The following is a 20,928-nucleotide window of genomic DNA, read 5'->3' on the forward strand; positions in this document are numbered from 1 at the left end:
TTGGAGGCTCTAATTTCTCAGGGAGTAACTTTCTGTAGAGCCCCGGAGAGGACAGGACCCTGGGCTCGCGGCCTCAGTTCCCTCATCTGTGAAATGGGGTCAGTGGCTATTTTGTTCCCGGGGCTGTCGTGAGGCCGACACGAGGAGAGAAGTGGGAGTGAGTGCGTGGTCACGGCTGAGTCTGCTCTGCACCCTGCTTGTGACGGAGAACTCGTATCTCCGCGTGCCTGTGCAGAAGCTGTCTGCAGGACAGGGGCAGAGGCGCAACACGGGCCGAGTGGAAGGACAGAGGGGCCTGCAGGCCAAGCCGGCTGTGTGTTCCAGTACGGCGACCTCACGGGCCCCCCCCACACTGCCCGAGCCTCCCAGGGAAGCTCCGGGCTTGGCTGTGACCGTGCGGGACCCAGGCAGGGCGCCGTGGGCAGGAGGGGAGTGAGCTGTGTTTCAGAAATCTGCTTCTCCTCCCACAGGGAGCCTGTCGGGAGTGACACCTGCTTCGCATCTGGGGGAAGAGGCGGGTTTCTACCCTCTATGCTCATGAGCAAGGGCCTTGGGGAGTTTCAGGCGGGGCCGCCTTTCTGGAAAGCAGGGACCAGAAGCCTCTGACCCAGAGACACCAATCTCGGGAAGCTCTTCTCAGGCCCTTGGCAGGAACTCACGGCAACAGTGACTCACAAGGAGGTTTGCCCCCAGTTCGGACATAAACGTGAAAACTGAAAACCAGGGCAGGTGCACCAGACCACGGGGCTGTCCCCACGCTCTGCTCCCAGGGGGGGGAGCACACACACACTCCTTTCCCAGACCTGCAGAGTAGGAATGCGGAGTTGGAGATGCTTCTGGAAAAGCACACACGTGTGTGCGTGTGCAGCTCACAGTAAGGTGGGCCCTTGGGGCCGGCAAAGAGGACCCTCCCTCGTGCCTGCCGACAGACACGCGCATTTACACATTTCTGTTCCTCCTGCGGAGAATTCACGCGGCTCTGGGAGCCTCCTGCACGTGTTCCCGGGGCACAGCCAAAGCCGACTCCCAGGGAGGAGGAGGGAGGGCCCGCACCCACACCCACTCACTCGTAAGGGATCTTCTTGAAGACGAGGTGGTCCAGCAAGGTCAGCTGCTCGGCAATCTCCAGGGCTGAGTGGTTTTCAAAGGGCTCTGCCTTCACGCCTTCTGCCTGAGGGAGCAAGTCCTGAGTCAGGCCCTTCCCGATTTCTGGACACTTCCCCACTGTGACCCCTGGTGAGCGGGTGGCTGGCGTGTGCAGGGAGGGAGAGGAGGAAAGGGCAAAGGGAGCCGGGACCTTGCGGTGCCCCGAGTGTGCACCCGTGCTCCTGAGTCACCACTTCCCCTGCAACGGGTCCACCTTGCCGCAGAGCACGAATGAGACAAGAGAGGCTCCCGAGGATCACGACTGGGTCACTGGCTGGGCCTGGGGCCTGTGACCTCCCAGCGACCCGTCTCCTCCTTCAGATTCTGTCTGGACCCATACCCGCCTCTGTAACCTTTCCTTTTAAAACTCATTAGCAGGTGTGGGCTCACAGGTGTGACAGCCTCCTGGGGCGGTGTTCCTGTCCTGGGCCCAGATGGTGGCCGTCTGGCCTTCGTCTTGGGGTTCTCACGTCTCTGGGGGCTTCCATGGACACTACCCTTACAGGTGCCACCACCTGGGCCCCTTGGCCACAGGAAACACTTGCGAGGAGTCCAAGGACCCCGTGGCAGGGATTTGATAAGAGGTGGACATGGGGAGGCCTCATGGAAGGTCTGCTGGCTCCGGGGGCGCGGTGGCAGTGGAAGGGAGGGGAGGGAGTCTGCTGGCCTTGGGAGGGGCCTGTGTCCACTGGCAGAAGAACCAGCAACAAGGATCACCCTGGCCTCCAACTAGGCCGCGTGGGACGAAGGGGCCAGCTACTCTCCCCAGGGGCCCCCGGGGCTGGGCTGAGCCCCCAGAGCTGCACTCATCACAAGGGCACGGGGTCCATCCCGTTTCAAGGGGGGAAGCCATCCCTGCGAGACGGTTTCCCTCCCTCCCTCTTTCCCACTCCCTGAGCAGCGTCACTGAGCGTCATACTGCCAGGTCCTTGCCAGACACTGGGACAGGACCAGAGACACAGGACCAGGCAGAGACAGAATGCAGGGAGGCAGAGGAACTCACTCTCTAGTCTGCGTGTGCACGTGTGCGTGCTGGGGTAGCCACGCGTCCCCCTGGCACAGTCACCCCAGGCCAGAAGCCTGTGTGCAGGAGTGTGGGGACATGAAACCATCAGGGATGACAAGTCCTCAGGAAGGCGGTGGGGACTCGGGGATAGCAGCCGTAGATGCCACCCAGGGTGGGGTGTTTTGGGGTAGGGACCCTCATGGGGGGGAGCCCCCGGCAGGCAGGTGGGCAGCCCAGCCCACTTCCGAGGGCCCAGGATAGCTGATCCGTCAGGGCTGAGGGCCAGTGGCTGGCCTCGGCTGGGGAGAGGCCTGTGGGGGTCGGCCCAGGGGCAGAGAGACTTGGCCAGAAGATTTGCTCAGCAAGTGGACCCTGCTCCCTCTTGGTCACCTAGGAAAGAAGGGGACCCTGAACCAGAGCTCAGACCTCCACCTTCCTCCACCTGTCACGGGGCCTGTCAAAGTTTCACTGCAAAAGTCCTTGGGCTCTCTGGTGAGGCCACGGGGGCCTCGTCCACACAGGCTGTGCCCCCACAGGCTCTCAGGGCACTGGGAACAAGTCAGGGCGGGGCTGAGGGCGGCTCAGCCGTGCTCTGTTCCCAAGAGCTGCAGGCTGCTCGCTGGGAACAAGGGCTCTCCCGCTCCCGAAGGCAAACATTCTGGTCGGATGGGAAACAGGACGAGTGCGGTCTAGCCCCTGCAGAGAGGCGCCAGGAAGGAGCTAGTGTCTCCCAGGGTTCACCCAGCATCCTGGCCCCAAGGGTCGATCTGGTGACTGTACATGAACAACTTCCCTGCCCGGGGGCACCAGCCGGAGTGCGCTCGGGGGGCAGGACGTGGGCCCCATGTAGGCAGGTGCTCCCCCATGGGGGGGCCTCACCCATGCCCAGGGCCTGGAGTCAGGAGAGGGGGGGAGCAGTGGGCCCAGAGCCCCGAGTCCTGAGTCCCCACACTGAGTGCAGAAGGCACAGGAGGTCACTCAGCCGGTTTGAGAGGTGAGGGAGCATGGGGGGGGGGGGCCGCCTCTACCTGAGGGGGGGTCAAAACCAGTCTGCCTTGAGCTTCCTTGGCCACCGTGGTGGCAGGGGCCCGGGACTCTGGGGTGGCTCACGGTGGCATGCTGGGGGGCACACGGGGCACATCTCTGACCCGGAGAAGGCAGTGGGCCCGGCCAGGCCCTGGGAGCACGCGAGACCATCATTCCCCTCCACGGCGTGGAACACCGTCAGCCCCCTATTCCTTGTGGGAAGCACCGAGCTCCCCTGGGCTCCCCCGTTTCCGGGCAGGGCGAGTTGCACCTGCCTCTCAGGGATGAGGCAGTGAGGTGTGTGAACCAGCGCCCACTTTGGAGTTCCCCTGAGCTGACACTGTGACCTCGGGTGAGGCCCGTCACCCCCCCCCGCCACCCTCAGCCGCCTCGTCGTGAACACGGTGAGGATGTGAACTCGCTGCCGTAGGGAAGAGCACCTCGCGTCTCAGTCTAGCACGCAGCGACCACTGCCTGACCTCTGACCTGCCCCCTCTAGGGACAGGTGAGCAGAGAAGGAGCTGAGGGGCTGGGGTGGGGGCAGAGGTGAAGAGAGGAGGGGCGGGAGTGTCACGGGCCCAATTTCCTCCCTCCGAAACAGAGGTGCTGCTAACCCCTGGCATCTGGGACGCGACCTCATTTGGACACAAGGTCTTCGTAGATGTGCCCGGGTGAGATGAGGACATGGGGTGGGGGACTGATCCAACAGCACTGGCATCTGTAAGAGGGAGCAGTGTGGACACAGGGACAGTCGTGTGGAGGAAAGACAGGGATGAGGCAGGCATCAGAGACCCACGGCCACAAGCCGAGGACTGTGGGGCTACCAGGAGCTGGAAGAGGCAGGAAGGACCGTCCCCCGGGCCCCAGCCGCCACCTTCCTCGCGGGCTCCTGGCCCCCAGAACTCTGAGAACTGGTCTCTGCTGCCCTGAGTCATCTGCCTGTGTGCTCTGGGACGCCCGCCCTGGGGAGCCGGCACAGGACGGGACTGGGCGCCATCAGGGGGCCCGGCTCACCATCTGTGTGATCTCCTCCAGCGTGACCTGGTTGTCACCCGGGTCGTCCTGGGTCAGAGTCCTAGGGGGCGAGACAGCACGGTGAGCCCTGTGCAGCCCCTACCCCCCTCACCTCTGGGGCGCCCCACCCCATCCCCACGGGGTGAGCGCCCCCTAGATCCCACACTTTACCTGCCCCCCCCCCCGTGGTTCCTGTGTCGTGAGCCCACCGCCCGTTCCCATGTCATAACCTCCCCGATGGCCTGTCCTCCAGGACTCCGTTGTCTGACCCTCCCGGCCTCCGGCAGCCCCAGGCCCCTGTGCTCTCAGCCCCCGGTGTCCTGGTGTTGGGAAGGCTGCGGGCCACCCCCGGCCAGGAGCCCGAGGGCGGGGTGATGTCTGCTGTGTCCACCCCGCAGCTCTGGCCCCGGTCCCGGCCCAGGGCGGGCCTGCAGCCAGGCTCTCGTGGAGAGCCGTGGAATGACAGGATGAACGTGGGGAAGGAGCTCCAGGCCCCAAGGACAGAGCGAGCAGGAGAGCTGCGGAGCCCTTCGGACGGAGGGACAGAGGCGGCCGGGGATGGCGGAGGGGGCATCGGGCCCTGGTGGGGAGCCAGGGTGGATCGAGTCAGGCCTAAGTGCTTTGTTCCCACCGTGACGGCATCGTGACCGCCGGGGGCAGAGGATGACGCCAGGGACCCGCGGGCCGTGGGCAGACAGACTCGGACCGACTGGATGTCCGCCCCACAGAAGACATTTTACGTAAACTTCTAGCCCGGGAGGCCATCGCACGGAGAACGCGTGGCCTGTGCACGTGCCATTCCCAGCAGGGCCGCCCGACGCCGGCCAGGTCTTCTTGCTGCACCCGAGGCGGAGGGGGCTCTGGTCAGCGGGCTCAGGGGCCCAGCGCACTCCCGCGCGGAAGAGAGACCAAGAGCCTGGGGGCCGACTGCGCGGGTGTGGGTGACACAGGTGCAGGTGTGGTATAGGTGCGGATGCGGGTGCAGGGGCTGCTGAGGGTGAGAGAAGCCTGAAAGACACTGTGGGACTTCAAACCCCGGGAAGCAAAGGCACGGCCCCGGGCAAGCAAGGTGGATGGTGTGGGAGGAGGAGGGCAGGGGACTCCGGCCACAGGCAAGTGGCTGCAAGTGGGGATCAGAGACCGAGGCCTCAGGCAGAGAAGGCAGGAAGTGGGGAGGAGGAACCTGACCCTGAGCCCTGAGCCCTGGCCCCCGGGCATGGCTGGGGGTGGACCAGGTCAGCCAGACGAGCAGCATGACACCCACGGGTGATCTGCAGAAGTGATAGCGTGACCTCACCCCTGCCTCACCACAGCCCTCGAAGTGCGTGCTGCTCACCCATTTTACAGGAAGGAAACGAGGCCGAGGGAGGGGTCCGTCCGAGGCCACAGCGAGTCACCGGCTTCGCCGGCTCAGACAGGCTGCCTGACTCCCGACTGCCCAGCAGGAGAGGCGGGGGGTGGGGGGGGGGCGGCGAGGGCAAAACTCTGTTTGACCTTGACTAAGACTTCACAGCCCGGTGCCCCCAGGGGCTGCCGTAAAAGGGAGCTCAGACCAGACAGGACTTGGCAGGTGTGGATGCAGAGCGGCCTGGCTCCTGCCACAAGGGCATCCCGGGCCTGGCGGGAGAGGGGGGCAAGGACACACGGACCCCGGGGGGCCTGGATGCAGAAGCCGGGTGCCTCCCCCCGGCAGCCCAGGGATGCTCCCCTGCACACCGGACGGAGGCCACCGCGCCCGGGAAGGGCCCCGCCCAGCCCCCCATCCCCCTGCCGCCGCGTGCAGGCGGTGCTCGGCCGGGGCCGCGACCGCCCTACCTGATGATGTTGGCCGCGGCCTTCCTCTCCTGGGTCAGGAGCTCGGGGTCGTGCATGACCTCCTCCAGGAAGCTGATCACCTTGCCTCTGAGCTCATTGTTGGTCTCAAAGTCCTGTGGGGGGAGACGGGCCACGGCGCTGGCCACTGCTCTAGCGCTGCCCTGCCGTGGCCCCTGACCAGCCCGAGCTGTGTTTCTGCCCCGTCTCCGTATTCCCTGGCGGCTGCACCCCGGGGCCGGGACCCTGGGGTGCAGACCCACTTGGTATCCCTGCTGCAGACAGAGGTGGGGCGACCCAGGTCCCCGTCCCCTGGTGTCCTTGCTGCCCTCCCCGCTGCTCGCAGAGGCCAGTGCCGGGGCCCCCCTCCCCCACCTGAGAGTGTTTGGAGACCCAGTGGCGGAGCACGTTCAGGACCCGGTTGGTGGCCGCTCTGCGGATCACAAACTCCTTGTCTCCGTTCCGCTGGTCAGGGGGAAACCCTGGTGGCAGGCGTGGCGGAGGGTCAGAGGGGACGTGAGGACGAGACGCACAGCTTGGCTCTCGTCTGGGTTCAACAGCCACGTGTGGCTAAGCTGGGCCACTCCGTGGCTGGTGGGTGGACGGCGTGGGGGCAGGGGCAGGAAGACACCGAACAACCCGCCCGGGTTTGTGGCCAGCTAGACTGGAGCCCACGCAGTCTCAGTGGATACAGGGCACACACCCACCTCTGCCTGGGCTGCTGGAAGCTCTGATCTCCCGGCTGCGCTCCACCTCTGCCACGGGAGCAGTGCCGTGAGGGTGGGGGGGCGGGCCAAGTCTCCCAGGGGGCGGGGCCAGATGGGCGGAGCCAGGGCCTTCCGAGCCGGGAGCCAGGAGGGTCGGCACCAGCCAAGGCCCCGGGGCGGTGAGCCGCGCACAGGCAAAGGGGGACAGCTCCCGGGGCCGTGGTGGCCACTGCTGCCCCCAGAGCCGCCCCACGCACCTGTGCTGGCCAGGGACATCCTGCGGTACTTGTCCTTGCTTGGGGCGCCCTCGTTGGCTCCCGCCGTTGCTATGGCAAAGGCAGAGGCCGCGGACAGGGCACTGCGGCTGTTGTCCAGTTCCCGAGACGAGGTCATGACCACCCCGTTGTTGTAGGAAAAGAGGGGGAACTCTGTGGAGGGAAGAAGGCCAGTCCTCAGCCTTTGCCGGTCCGGCTCTCGGCGGTTAGAAAACCAGGGTCCCCAGCTGGAGCAGCCTCGGGACGGGCGGGCTGCCTTCACTGCCCCCGAGCAGGTGCTGGTGGGGGTCCGGCTCTGACATCCCTGGAGGAGGGGGCCGGCTCAGGGCCGGCTTGGGATGGGAAAGGCCCTGCCAGCTGCCCGGCCCTCCTCTCTGCTGCTCCGTCACCTCTTAGGCTCAGCAGGGCCCAGGCCGCTGGAGGACTGTGTCGTGAGCGTTCTCACCACCGCAGGCTATTTGGGATGAACGCGTCACCCATCCCAAGTCTGACATCAGTCGTTCATACTGACGGGCTCACTGGTGGGGTGTGGCGAGCCCCATGCTCTGAGTCCTTGCCCTGCCAGCTGTGTGGCCTCGGTGAACTGCTTAACCTCTCTGGGTCTCAGTGATCTCTGGACAAGAAGGCCAATAGTCCCTACTTCAAACAGCGGTCAAGGGTAGAGGAGAGAACGTGTGCAAGTCCGTGGTTTTGGGTGAAATGCTATGTGTGTGCCAGCGAAACTTGGCGCTCAGGTTTTAGCCGCGACAGTAGCAACCGTGACTCTGGAAACTCCTCCAGGTCTCGGGACGGCACCCTGTCTTCGGGACAGAGCACGGAGCTCCTGCCCTGCGGGGCACGTGCTTTTTTATCTCGAAAACTCAAAAAGCTTATTTCTGAGATGTGCGCTCTGGCGAATCTGCTGGGGCCGTGGCATCCACAACCCGGCGGCTCCGAGACTCGGGGAAGGCCCGGACGGTTGGGGTGCTCGGGGCTCGGGCTCACCCCATAGCGGGGCTGGAGGTGGCAGGGGAGGCGAGGCGGGAGTGCCTCGTGGGGACGGGAGGCCCTCGGGATCGTGGGTCCTTGAGGCTCGGGCGGGGGCGGTCACACCTGCGGGGACTCTGCTCCCTCGTCCGGTAACTGGGCACGACCTTGATGCACGAGGCTGCCCGACCGCGACAGGACCCGGCCCACGGCTCGGCCGACACCCGAACCTGGGTCCCCCGTGAACACACCGGTGCCGGCCCCTCCTGCCTGCCCGTGACAGGGTGACCGTGCAGACAGGGAGGAGCAGCCCCTGTCCCCGCCCTGCAGTGGCCCCGGGGGCTGCAACACAGCGGCAGACACTCGGGTCGTGTGTCTCGTGGAGAGGAGGCCCGCTCGCTGTGCCCGGCATGACCTGCCGTCCCCTCCCCACCTGGGCCGCTCGTCCCCCGGAAGCCGTCCGTGGCTCCGGAATGCTCAACTGTACCTGAGGGATTTTTGCTTTTGACCGACTTTGGCGTCGTTGGGGATTTGGTCGGCGACGCCTCCGTGTCCCCGTCCTCACTCTGGTCCTCGTCGTTATCCGACTCTTCCCTCACAGAGACTTCTGAGCCTGGGGAGAGGGGGGACGAGGCCGCGTTTCTCCCACAGTCGTCCACCATCAACTTTGGGCCTCCAGGCACCAAAGCGGAGCTGTGCAGGTCTGCATTTACCCGCTGAGGACCTTTCCCTGGGCCAGCAGGGTCGCGGGTCTCCACCATGGCCTTCCGAGTGGGCTTCTCAGACCCTGACACCCACGCCCGGGGGCCTCATGACGGTGCCGGTGCTGACCCGGAGGTCAGGGTGGGCCCGGAGGGTCGCCCCGTTAACATGCTCCAGGGGGATGCCCCGTGGCTGGTCACGGACCACGCTGAGCATCGAGGTGCCGTGTCCCAGCCTTCTGCGTGTGCGTGTGTGTGCATGTGTGTGAGCACACGTGTGTGCGTGTGAAGCATCTTGGGGACATCATCCGCCCTGCGTTGCCCAGAAAGCCCTGCTTGGCCCCTGTCGTCCCACGCCTTTGTTCACTATCAAAGCGTCCCAGTTTGGTGCAAAGTTCGTCTCCCAAGACTCAGGACGCTCCAGGGTTACACACTTTGGGGAAAAGGGATGAAGTGTATTAAAGTCCAGCTGAGGAACAGCCATCGTGGTAAGTACCCTCGCCTCTCTGGTCCTCAGTCTCCCCAGCTGCAGTGAGCGAGACCTTGGAAGGGAGGGGAGGCCCTGGAGACACCGAGTCAGCTACAGACCCTAAGAAAATGTCCACACACACACACACACACACACACACACACACACACTTTGGTACACACTTAGGTTCTGGGGCCCCTCCGTCACTGGTCAGGAATGAGATCACCTTTCAGGACTGTTTTATGTTAAGTTTCCAAATGCGGGAGGCCCGGACTCACTGAGGGTTGATGTCAGATGGTCACCCTGTCCTCTGCCCCCACAGGATGGCATCTGGGGCTTTCTAGCGGGCTGTCCCTCGGTTACAGACCTTCGGACGTACCCATCAGCCATTTACTGTATGTATCACGGTAAATGTCACTTGGTGACAGAGCCTTCCAGGAGCTTCCCTCCCCAGCTGTGTCCCTGCCGGGACCGCTCCCTGCCTCCCCCGTCTTGATGCACAGGAGAGGAATCCGGACCACCCTCAAAGTCTTTCTCGAAGGCCCCTTCCTCAGGGCCTAGGGACCGGCCGGCCCAGGGGTGTGCGCGTGCATGCCTGTTTTATGTCAAATTTCCAAATGTGACAGGCACAAACGTGCTAACCAAGACAGCGCTGGGGGCGCTGAGCTGAACTGGACCAGCCACCCAAACAGATGCCTTCCAGAATGGTCTGGAGGGCTCTAAGAGGAGGGGGCTGCCAGCCTGTGCCCCTGGTCTCTGTGCTGCCCCCACAACCAGCATTCCAACTGTGCTGGGCTCAGGCTGTTCCTGAGCAAACAATGCTTTTCCTCGCTTAGTCCTGTCCACTGCATTCCCTTGCCTAGACCGTGCTCCCTCCTCCTGGTCAAAGTCTAGACATCATGGGCCTTCCAGAAAGCCTTCTCTGACTCTCCAGACGGCGTCCCCAGCCCACTCCCTGTGCCCCTCGAATATCTCTCCAGCACATCACATCAGGTGCACACATCTCTGCGTGGGGTCCTGTTCCTCAGCTCGCTGTGGACCCCAGGGGACGGGAGCCGGGTCCGGTGACCCCTTCCTTACTGGGCCCTGACAGAGGTCCAGGATCCGGGACCCACCCTCAGACAGACGCAGGATGAAGCCACGCCCTGGGGGTCTCTGCCTGCCTGTCTGCCGGCTTCCTCCTGCCCAGACTCTGCCCACCTCCAGCATCTGGCCGGGACCCCCAAGTCCCTCCCGCCCTGGGGGAGCCTGCACGCCCACTCACTCTGCTTGCTGAGAGCCGAGGGCTCTTCGGGCTTCTCAGCGGCCATGTCGCCTTCGTCTGGAATCTTGTTGGTGAAGCCGCTGGACACGTAGAGCTTGCTGGTGTCCAGCGAGGCCTTGCTGAAGGGCGACACGGCCGAGTACAGGCTGCTGTAGCCATTGGAGTTGCAGCTGAGGGCGGCCAGGTCCAGGGCCTTGCCACCCGTGATGATGGGGATGTTCAGGGACAGCTTCCGCCGGCGGCCGGGCGACGACGTCTTGGCGATGGACAGGGGGGGCGGCGAGGAGAACTTGCGCGTGGCGCGCGGGGACTTGGGGGGGTCGCCGTACAGAAGCTTGCTGTTCTGGCCGCTGGCAAACAAGAGCTCCAGGGACCTGGGCGGGCGGGGGACGGAAGCAGACGGTCAGAGTGGGCCCGGCCGCCTTCCCAGGCCTGGGGTCTCCCGGCCTCCGGGGCGCCCGGCACCTCTCTTCTGGGGACACTCCTCCCAGAACCACCTGCGAGGCACCGCGATGGCGGGACACACCCTGGGACGTCACGATTTCAAGGGAGGAGAAGGGAGGGACAGATAGATGCCGCCGGGCCGGGGACGGTGTCGTCTCAGGGATGATAAGTCGCTGGTACAACTCCCGGTGCTCGTTCGGACGGAGGGACGGGCCTGACGCACGTTCCTGACTCGTGTTTGCAGGATTTAAGCCCCCGGGAGCACCCACGCCAGGATCACCAGGAGCGGAATCGAGGGTGCCAGACCCTGCCGGCCTTGGGACGTCTCTCAGCTCTGGCCTGGGCTCTGGTGGCTCCCAACAACTTTGCCCCGCTTCGGTGCTCAAGTCTGCCCGGGCGAGCCCCACCCCGTGAACGTGCGTGTGCCCTCAGCCTAAAACTTCCCAGTATTTTTGTGGGGGGCACACAGCGTTGGGACACACCCTTGCTGTTCTCGCTCCTTGTTCTGAGAAAAAACCCTTCCTTTTCCCAATCCTTGGCTGCGTGTGTCCTTTGGCTCAGGCCCCCAGAGGCAAAGCCAGTTTCGGGAGACACCCTCGGGACCCCTGACACCCGGGCCAATCCCCCGAGCAGGTGCACTTGCATGGACATGGGCCAAGGGGCGGTGTGACGAAACGGGCTGTGGACAGGTATGTGCGTGTGCAAGCGTCCCGTCTCGCGGTCTGGGCAGGGGTGTGCCCTTCCGTGGCACGGCGGGTCTACGGGCGCCCCTCGCGCCTTCCCTCTGGTCAGCAGCAGGGTCTGAGGCGAGGCGCTGTCCACCCGGGCCTGGTGACCCCTCGTGCTCTGACCTCACCCTCACACAGGTCCTGAGGGGGTTAGGGATGGAGAGGCTGAGACTCAGAGACAGGATGAGGCTCCAAACCCCGTGTCCTCTGTGCCCCACCAGGGCGTTCGGCCAGCCTTGGGGCAAACCCGGGGCAGGACGTGGAAAGCAGGTCTCCCAGCAACCCTGGTCGTGCCTCTACGGCTCAGGGCCAGGCTGGAAGCGGGTGACACGCGTGGGACGTATCTGCTCTGTGCTCTGCACAGGACAGACCTCCGGGCCCCCAGGAATGACCTCCTCAGCTCGCGGACGTGTCCCAGCCTGGACGGGGTGGCTTGTCCGGCTTTCCCGGGGCCCCTGGAAGCTGACTGCTGGGGTTCCGGAAGTTCAGAGCGGAGAGGCGAGCCCAGCCCTGAGGGCAGGGGCAGGTGGTCAGTGAGGAGGGTGCGGGCAGCACGGGCACTGGGGGCGCGGGTGCTCTCTGGGAGGGCGGCTGCCCTGGCGGCAGACGTGTGGGGTGGCGGGGGGATGGGTAGGGCCTCCAGGCCTCACGGCCCTTCCTTACGTCCTGGGCTCTCATTTGGGACCGGCTGGGCCTCGCGGTGGCCCTGGGAAGTTGGTGGGACACAGCATCTGCCCAGAGTTGAGGCTCTGGCCCCAAGTGTCACCCAGGGGGTGAGGGGCATTCAGAGGGACCTGCTGGTCCCTCCCATTTCCTGATGGGTCCCCCTGAACCAGTGAGGTCCCTCAGGGGCCCGGGTCCGGTCCCTGAACTCGGTCTACGGCAGGGCAGACCCATCACTCTGCCTCGGTTTCCCTGTGTTGCTTGAAGACTGCTAGCTACCTTCCCCACGCACCCCCTTTTGGGCCGCAGGCGCACTGGGGTCGCCCCCGGCCGCGCCCCGCCCAGTACTGCCCCGGACCGGTAACCGTTCGGCGACGTGGGAGTGGAGGTTTCCGTTCAGCTAAGAGGCCGGGTGTCCAGCAGCAGGACCGGTCTGCCTGTCAACGAAGCCCCGTGACCGCGGTTCCGAGGCCGGCTCTTCCGGCAAGTGCTGACCCTGTGACCCGGGCTGTGCCTGCCCTCAGGGTCCTCCCCCGGCAGGGACCCGGGGCTCACGGTGCCAACGGGTGGAGCAGGGCAGGGCAGGGCAGAGGAGGGTAAGGCAGGCCCCCTGCCTACTACACAGACTCACACAGACACGGTCAAGGGCGTCCCCGACAAGCCCAGGGCCCTGGGTTCGGGCCCCCACTCAGCCCTGCACTTCTAGGGGCTCTGGGGCGAGTCTCCTGGCCTCTCTGGGTCCCGGCGGGCTGAGCTGGGGGCGGGAGGGTGGCCTGCCTTCCGCGTGCTGCGCCAGCCCAAGTGTGCCCCCTCCCTCCAGAGCAGGTCCTGGCAGGGACGGGCCGGGAGTCTCTGCCTGTCCGCCTCCTTCCGTTGCCCTGACCCTCGTTATTCTTCCCGTTCCCCTTCTTTCTGAAACGGGAAGGTGGGGAGCACCGGCTTTTCCAGAGAGGCAGCCCTGTGCTTCGCAGTGCAGAGGTGCGGGCAGGGAGCAGAGAGCAACGTGTGCCTTGAGTCTCCCCAGGGCGGGGGCCAGACAGCGGGGGGGGCCGGTCAGCCCCCTAGTTCGGGGCAGAGACAGCTGGGGGGGCCGGTCAGCCCCCCAGGGCGGGGGAGAGACAGCGGGGGGGGGCCGGTCAGCCCCCCAGTTCGGGGGAGAGACAGCTGGGGGGGCCGGTCAGCCCCCCAGGGCGGGGGAGAGACAGCGGGGGGGGGGCGGTCAGCCCCCCAGGGCGGGGGAGAGACAGCGGGGGGGGGCGGTCAGCCCCCCAGGGCAGGGGAGAGACAGCGGGGGGGGGGCTGGTCAGCCCCCCAGTTCGGGGCAGAGACAGCGGGGGGGGCGGTAAGCCCCCCAGGGTGGGGGAGAGACAGCGGGGGGGGGCGGTCAGCCCCCCAGTTCGGGGCAGAGACAGTGGGGGGGGCTGGTCAGCCCCCCAGTTCGGGGGAGAGACAGCTGGGGGGGGCGGTCAGCCCCCCAGGGCGGGGGAGAGACAGCTGGGGGGGCCGGTCAGCCCCCCAGGGCGGGGGAGAGACAGCTGGGGGGGCCGGTCAGCCCCCCAGGGCGGGGGAGAGACAGCTGGGGGGGGCGGTCAGCCCCCCAGGGCGGGGGAGAGACAGCTGGGGGGGCCGGTCAGCCCCCCAGGGCGGGGGAGAGACAGCGGGGGGGGCGGTCAGCCCCCCAGGGCGGGGGAGAGACAGCGGGGGGGGCCGGTCAGCCCCCCAGGGCGGGGGAGAGACAGCGGGGGGGGCCGGTCAGCCCCCCAGTTCGGGGCAGAGACAGCGGGGGGGGGGGCTGGTCAGCCCCCCAGTTCGGGGGAGAGACAGCGGGGGGGGCGGTCAGCCCCCCAGTTCGGGGGAGAGACAGCTGGGGGGGGCGGTCAGCCCCCCAGGGCGGGGGAGAGACAGCTGGGGGGGCCGGTCAGCCCCCCAGGGCGGGGGAGAGACAGCTGGGGGGGCGGTCAGCCCCCCAGGGCGGGGGAGAGACAGCTGGGGGGGGCGGTCAGCCCCCCAGGGCGGGGGAGAGACAGCTGGGGGGGCCGGTCAGCCCCCCAGGGCGGGGCAGAGACAGCGGGGGGGGGCGGTCAGCCCCCCAGGGCGGGGCAGAGACAGCGGGGGGGGGCCGGTCAGCCCCCCAGGGCGGGGGAGAGACAGCTGGGGGGGGCGGTCAGCCCCCCAGGGCGGGGCAGAGACAGCGGGGGGGGGGGGGGTCAGCCCCCCAGGGCGGGGCAGAGACAGCGGGGGGGGGGGTCAGCCCCCCAGGGCGGGGCAGAGACAGCGGGGGGGGGGGGTCAGCCCCCCAGGGCGGGGCAGAGACAGCGGGGGGGGGGGGGTCAGCCCCCCAGGGCGGGGCAGAGACAGCCCCCGGCCCCGGGAGGTGCTCACGCGCACTCACCATGTCACGTCTGCGGTCCCCCCGACGTCCCCGGGGGCGGCCTACGCACCTGGCGGGGATGGCGCTGATGGGCTTTCTGTAGATGGCGATGAGCTTGTCCAGGACCACGACGGCGGTGGTGAAGACGCGGTAAGAGTGCAGGAAGGTGTTGAGGAAGTCGATGCTCAGGAAGCGCAGGTCCGTCAGCCTCTCGAGCAGCCGGCCCACGCTGGCGTAGCGGATCTGCAGCACTTTGCAGGAGTTCATGGTTTTGCTGAAGCGGATGTCCACGTCATCGCAGTACAGGGAGGCGTCCGACCTGCGGGGCGAGGGAGGACCGCGGGGAGACGGGGTCTGAGCTCAGGAGCCCACCCGGCACCGTCTCCCCGACGTGCAACGGCCGAGGGCGGACGGACAGACGGGGCGCCGAAGGGCCGCGGGCCTCCTGGGAGGAGGACGACCGCCCGCAAGATGCTGCCTCCTCCGGACGGCATCCCACGTGCCCGACGTCAGAAAACCCCCAGACGCACTGGACGACCCGTGGCCAGCTTCCAAAGCACGTGTCGCTGAGCTCACAAGATAAAAGGGAAATCTGTTCACACAGAAACCTGTCCGCCAGCGTTCACGGCTCCGCTCTTCAAACCGCCCCGGAGGGGAAACAACACGCGGTCTGCCAGCCGGTGACGGAACAAGCCAGCGGAGTCTGTCCGCACGGAGCATCCCTCGGCTGCGAGAAGGCGTGGCGTCCTGACAGGTGCTCCTGTGCGGCGGGGTCGGAACAGGCCGAGTGCACGAATCCAGAAACGAAGTCCGCGTGCTGTAGGGCTTCGCTTATGGGAAGCGTGCCAGATGGCCACGTCCAGACACGGAGCACAGGTTGCTGGCCGCCAGGGGTGGGGGTGGCAGAGACCGGAGCGGCCCTCGGCACGCACGGGGTTTGCTGAGGGGTGACGGGCACATTCTGCGATGAGGCAGTACTGAAGCTCACGCAACTTAGTGAATGCACCAAAACCCGCTAAACTGCAGGGCGGAGAAGCTGACTCGTGTGTTACGTGAATTACATCTCAGTATAAACCAAATAAGCACAAAAAAGCTAGAAGGGGGATTCCCAGAGGTCAAAACTGCAGAGAAATCTGGAAACCAGCGGATGGTTTATGTGCCTTTGGGGCATCAGCTGCTCGTAGATACCGAGCGTCTTGGGTTTCTGTAGGGAAGGGAGCCGGAGTGAGACCCCCATGAAAGCTGAGACCCTGGAAGGTGGCCTCGAAAAATCTACCCAAAATCTATCGAAGGGTGGTTCCCCGTTTTAACCCAGGCTCTGCGGGAGGGGAGCTCAGCACCCCCGAGAACACACTGCTTGCTCCCCAAGGGGCTCTGGAACGCAAGCAAGTGCCACCGCTGTGGTCTGGGGACCCCAGACAGGGGATACAGAGCTGTCACAGGCTGTGGTTCTCCACCAGGCCCTACGAGATCTTCACAGATACATCCCTCCAGAAAATGAACTCACAAATCAAAATCAGGGACCGTACGGCCCCTAATGAGCCCCGGTGAGCCAGAGTCCACACACGTAAACAAACCACTGATTATGTCCCCAAGAGTCTGATTGTTTTGTCTGAAAATCCTACTTCTTTTCCTACCAGCGATCTCTCCCGGCAGCAGGCACAGGCGCTCTCCCCTCCCTTGGCTCCTGAGAGCCAGGAAGGATGAAGCCTGAACCCCAGCCTGGGGGCTTCTTAGCAGCTCTGTCTCTCAGGGCAGGTCACACCCTCCCTGACTTCCCGCCCAGCTGCCTATTAAAGTATCAAGGTCAGTCCCTAGCCAGCAGCAGATGGCTGGACTTCAGGTACTTCCCTAAAAGTAAGACCCGCAGGGCTGGGGAGGTGTCCTGGACCAGACCTTCCGGAGTCCTGCACCCCTGGCTGAAGTGACTTCTGCTTGGCAGGGAATCTGAGTTGAAGCAATTCCACTCTTCTTCTGGGACCTTCCGCATTGGATCTGGAGGCAGCACGGCTCAGTCAGTCCTCGGGCAGGTGTCAGGTGCAGCCGACCAGGCCGTGGGGGCCTGAGGGCAGGGACCTGAGGTTGGGGCAGCGGGGGCCGGAGGTCAGCGGCCTCTCCCGGGGCGGTGGGAGCCAGCAGCGCCCTTGGGTGCCGAGGCCACAGGAGGGCGCTCTCTCGCTCTTGCAGTGCATTTCCATCATGACCGCCCCGGGGCAGCGGTGGTTTCCATTTCTGGACACCGCGAACCTCTGCACCCACACTTTCCTTTCTGTCAAGGCCGCGAGACGCCTGGGATCAGGTGTACTGCTCGCTCCAGCAGGGACACAGCAAGTGCATTTACTGCCGGGCCTCCTAGGTTTCCTTCCTCACGTTTTGTTTGCCCCAAGTCCTTCCGCACTGGTGACCGTATCTTCTCTGGTCGCTCTTATACACGGGGAGCAGGCTGCCTAAGTGGCCTGTGTTCTGGTGGGATATGATCAGAAGGGTACCTGAACGAGCAAATTCATACGTGATGTTGCTAAAGGGATAAGCCTGGGAATCATCGAAATGGGCTTCCACGAAAAAAAAAATCTAAGGAAATACGAATGCAGCTCATAGAGGTTGTCACGGCCAGAACACGTCACACAACAGGGGAGGACACGAGGCTTGGAATCAAAGGACACCTGTCAGCCCTGTTTCCTGTGTGGCATCAGACCGGGTACTCGGTCTCATCAGCTGTAAAATGGAAATATCAAGATTCACCTCACAGCGCTTTTGCAAATATTTAATGAAGTCCGTGCCTCATGGGCCCAGAATGCTGTGCGGTGCCCAGCTCATTCGGGAGGTAATCGCGCGTTCCCCCCATGGATGTCACGGGCACTCCCGGGGGCCTTTCTGTCAGGGGTGCAGACGCTGTCCTTTAAGGGCCTTCTTTGGAAATGCCCCTGGGGTTGGAAATATCCACGGCTAAGCAAACCACCTTTATCGAGTGGGGACTGCTTCTCAGGACGAGAAAACATTGGAAACCCACAGAGCCTGGAAAGGCAACGTGGTTTGAGACCTTCCTGAAGACGCAGGAAGGGGATCCTCCAAGGAAACTTTGCCGAAAGGCAGACACTTTATAAAATCTTGGGTGGGGTTTCGCCACGACTCAGGAAAATGCATGATAATCTAAGATGAGGAAGATTTCCTGGAAGCGAGACAGAAAACTGCTGAGTCCAAGGAGAGAGCAGACTGGGTGCTCGGAAATCAGCCGAGCGATGCGCTCCGTCTCTCCCGGCTCAGACCGCTGCTAAGGGCTAAAGCGGCGAGAGAGGGTGTCAGGCACACGAGGGGACAGAGAGGCACCCGGCTCGGAAGGAGGGAAGATGCGGACAGGAGACCGTGTCTGCAGGTGGGAAGGGCTCAGCCTGGGGCTGGGGGGCTCCCGCACGGCTGGCCGACACCTCACACGTCCCGGGGTGCCTAGCACAGGCCTGGCACCCTAACGGGGGCTGCCAGGCCCCTCGGGCAGCTGTTTGCTTCTAGCATTTCTTTCTGGGCTCCTTCTGCCACTGGATGGGTAGAGAAGGCTAGAAGCCCCCTCCCTTCCCCCTTCTCCTCTGAAACTGGCCATCACTGCTGGTTACAGGGTCTCCGTTCACCCTGACTTCAGCTCCCCATCTGTAAAGTGGGCGAGTCCAGTAAAGACGCACCGATTCTGATGATTCCCTCGCAGGCCATGTGCCAGATGTCTGCCCCTGTGAGAAGGGGTCTTCAGCCCCTCCCAGCGTGAGCACGTCCTGACCTCGCACCCCACACTTCTTGGTGAGACCCCAGTGCATCACCCCCCTTCCCGGGGGGGCGCTCACCTTGAGTCCATCCGTCCTGGAGGCCACCTGCTGGGGCCGAGCCGTAGTGCCCGGGAGTCGGGGCCGAAGCAGTGGGACCTCTCAGCTCTCTGAGTGGCTGTGGAGCCCCCTCTCCCGTGTCCACCAGCAGCCACACACCAGAGGGCCCGAACTTCCTGCCTCTTTGTCCCGCAGACCCCAAGTCAGGACCCTCCTGACTCACAGTCCGATGTGGGGACCGTGCCAGAAACTCAGGCTTGTGTGGGACATACACGGGGACTGTCCCCTGGCCGCCACGGATCCCCACTCGCTTCCTGCCAGAGCGGCAGCTGGGGGAGCCCATCCCCACCCGGGGCAGCCCTGAGAGCCACAGAGGAAATCCCGACTCCGCCTGTCACCTCGCCCCCCATTCACGGCGCACGGCACCGTGTTGTTTACGAAAGCCCACCTGTGCTAGAAAACATGAGAAAACACACGAGGAGGGCAGGCGAACGAGCAAACAGCGTGCAACACGGTGGACATACGCTCGCTGAGGATGGAAGGACCGAGCGGGCACCAGATGCTCACGACACAGTCGGCACGAGGCACAGGAACACTCAGTGTGAACGCCTGGCCATGCCCACTCTGGCTCTTTCCCCCCGATCCCCGCCCCCCGGCCTGGAAACACAGGGTGCCGGACACAGCTCACGCTCTGCTGGCCCAGGACCCCGCTGTGGGGCCACCTGGGCCGGCTTGTCGCCGATCCGTCGGCAGGGAAGGCTGCTGGGGCCAGGGCAGGACGGTGACACCCTGTAAACCAGGTGCCACACCAGTGGCTCACTGTGTTCATGTGTTTTTTCATTTAGAAAATTAAAAGTAAATGTTTAGAGACAGAGCGTGAGCAAAGGAGGGTCAGACAGAGAGGGAGACGCAGCATCCGAGGCAGCTCCTGGCTCCGAGCCGTCAGCACAGAGCCCGACGTGGGGCTCGAACCCATGAGCCTCGAGATCGTGACTTGAGCCGAAGTCGGACGCTTCACTGACGGAGACCCCAGGTGCCCCCGTGTCTCACTGGGCTTAGAACAGACGCGCTGCACCGTTCGACTGGCTGTGAACGCAGCTGCCACTCCCGTGCAGGCTGCCACCTCCACGATGCGCCCTCTCCCCCCCACTCAGCCCCACGGGGCGATTCATCGTCACCAACACACACGGGCCTTCCTGCCTCTGCACCTTTGCTTATGCTGTTCCCTCCTCCCAGAGCGCCCTTCCCCGCCACCACCCTCACGGTCAGCTCTGATGTCCCCTCTCAGGGGCATCTTGCCCACTGCACCAGGTGACATCGCACTAGACGTCTGGCCCCTCCAGCGCCCCCCCCGACTCTGTCTCTGACTCACAGCGGTGTTTCATCACTTCCCGCGCGCGTCTCTCACTGCAGGGTGAGCACAGAGCACGTCTGATCGCCGCTGCTCCCACGTTCTCGCAGGACCGCCCACCGTGGCCGCTCCCCCTGGAGCCTGGGGGCTGTGTGCCCTCGGCACGTCCCTTCCGTTTGGACGTTCCCTTCACTCTGTCACTATTTTCACCTTCACAGGCGACACCTCGCTCGCTTCTGCAGCCTCAAGAGGCGTCCTGGGCAGACGAGTGGGCTTCCGCTCTACGTTCAGCCTTAATTCCGCGTGATTTTAATTTGCTCGTGAAAACAGCCCTCCCTTTTGTCTCGTTGCATCAGAGAGCACAGGTTGGGTCAGCAAGCTGCTGCGCTGGGCCCTCTGAGAGCGGGCTGACGGGGAACGCGGCTCAGGACGCAGGCTCAGGCACACCTGAGCTTTCCCGAGCGGGCCGTGGGAGGCGTCTACACTCACTGCAGGACCACCACCAGCTCTCTGCATGTAAAGGATAAACACGCACGTCCTCGGACCCCCAGCAACACAAATCCAGGAGGTATCGCCATCTCCCGCTTGCGAGAAGCCTGAGCTCGGAAACGTGACGTCACCGTCCGTCGTGACACACGGAGCCAGGGCTGGGGACCGGGATGCTGCCCTCACGTTCACACCTTCCTCGGGCTCCGCCGGCCCCCGCTGTGCTGTCACGGAGCTGAACGCCACCTCCCGGGGTCGCCCGAACGCTCAGCAGACCTTGCGCGCACGACCCTGCCTGGGCTTCCCCGGCCCTGTGCACACAGAGGCGCCTTCACGCCGGGGCTGAAGCACGCGCCTGAGGCCCCCGGGGCGTCAGGGACCCGCGGGCCGCCGCCAGGACAGGGCAGGAGGAGGGTGAGGCCAGGGGCCGGGGGAGGAGCAGGCCCGGTGGCCAGGGAGGTCGGACGGTGTGGCCTGCGTCCCCCTCGCCCCTGCACCTGCTGAGACAAACACCGCGGCTCCCGAGGCCCGTGTTTCTGCAGTGTTCTCGTTTCGTAATTAGAAGAAGAAAAATAGCCACTTGAGATAAAAAAAGGCAGCACGAAGCTTCACCTGTGCCGTCGTTTAAACAGCCTGCCGCGAAAATCCGCGTTTTATGAAACAGAAACTAAGCCAAAGCCATCGTCCAAA

The 20,928-nt window shown here is 64.9% G+C and overlaps 2 protein-coding genes across 4 annotated transcripts in view; one reads left to right on the forward strand and one right to left on the reverse strand.

The window, feature by feature from the left end:
• Positions 1–20,928, forward strand: part of TBC1D2B (TBC1 domain family member 2B) — a 334,347-nt gene that overhangs the window by 221,949 nt on the left and 91,470 nt on the right. The gene's annotated exons all lie outside the window — the stretch shown is intronic.
• RASGRF1 (Ras protein specific guanine nucleotide releasing factor 1) overlaps positions 1–20,928 on the reverse strand; it is a 101,311-nt gene that overhangs the window by 15,789 nt on the left and 64,594 nt on the right. The window contains exons 14-21 of the mRNA XM_053223437.1: positions 14,663–14,911; positions 10,387–10,760; positions 8,440–8,565; positions 6,969–7,139; positions 6,380–6,486; positions 6,008–6,120; positions 4,193–4,253; positions 1,068–1,171 (exon numbers count right to left, since the gene is read on the reverse strand). Coding sequence (XP_053079412.1) covers positions 1,068–1,171; positions 4,193–4,253; positions 6,008–6,120; positions 6,380–6,486; positions 6,969–7,139; positions 8,440–8,565; positions 10,387–10,760; positions 14,663–14,911 — 1,305 coding nt within the window. The remainder of the gene's footprint in view (positions 1–1,067; positions 1,172–4,192; positions 4,254–6,007; positions 6,121–6,379; positions 6,487–6,968; positions 7,140–8,439; positions 8,566–10,386; positions 10,761–14,662; positions 14,912–20,928) is intronic.

This window comes from Acinonyx jubatus, chromosome B3, assembly GCF_027475565.1.
Source record: "Acinonyx jubatus isolate Ajub_Pintada_27869175 chromosome B3, VMU_Ajub_asm_v1.0, whole genome shotgun sequence".
NCBI classification, from domain to species: domain Eukaryota; kingdom Metazoa; phylum Chordata; class Mammalia; order Carnivora; family Felidae; genus Acinonyx; species Acinonyx jubatus.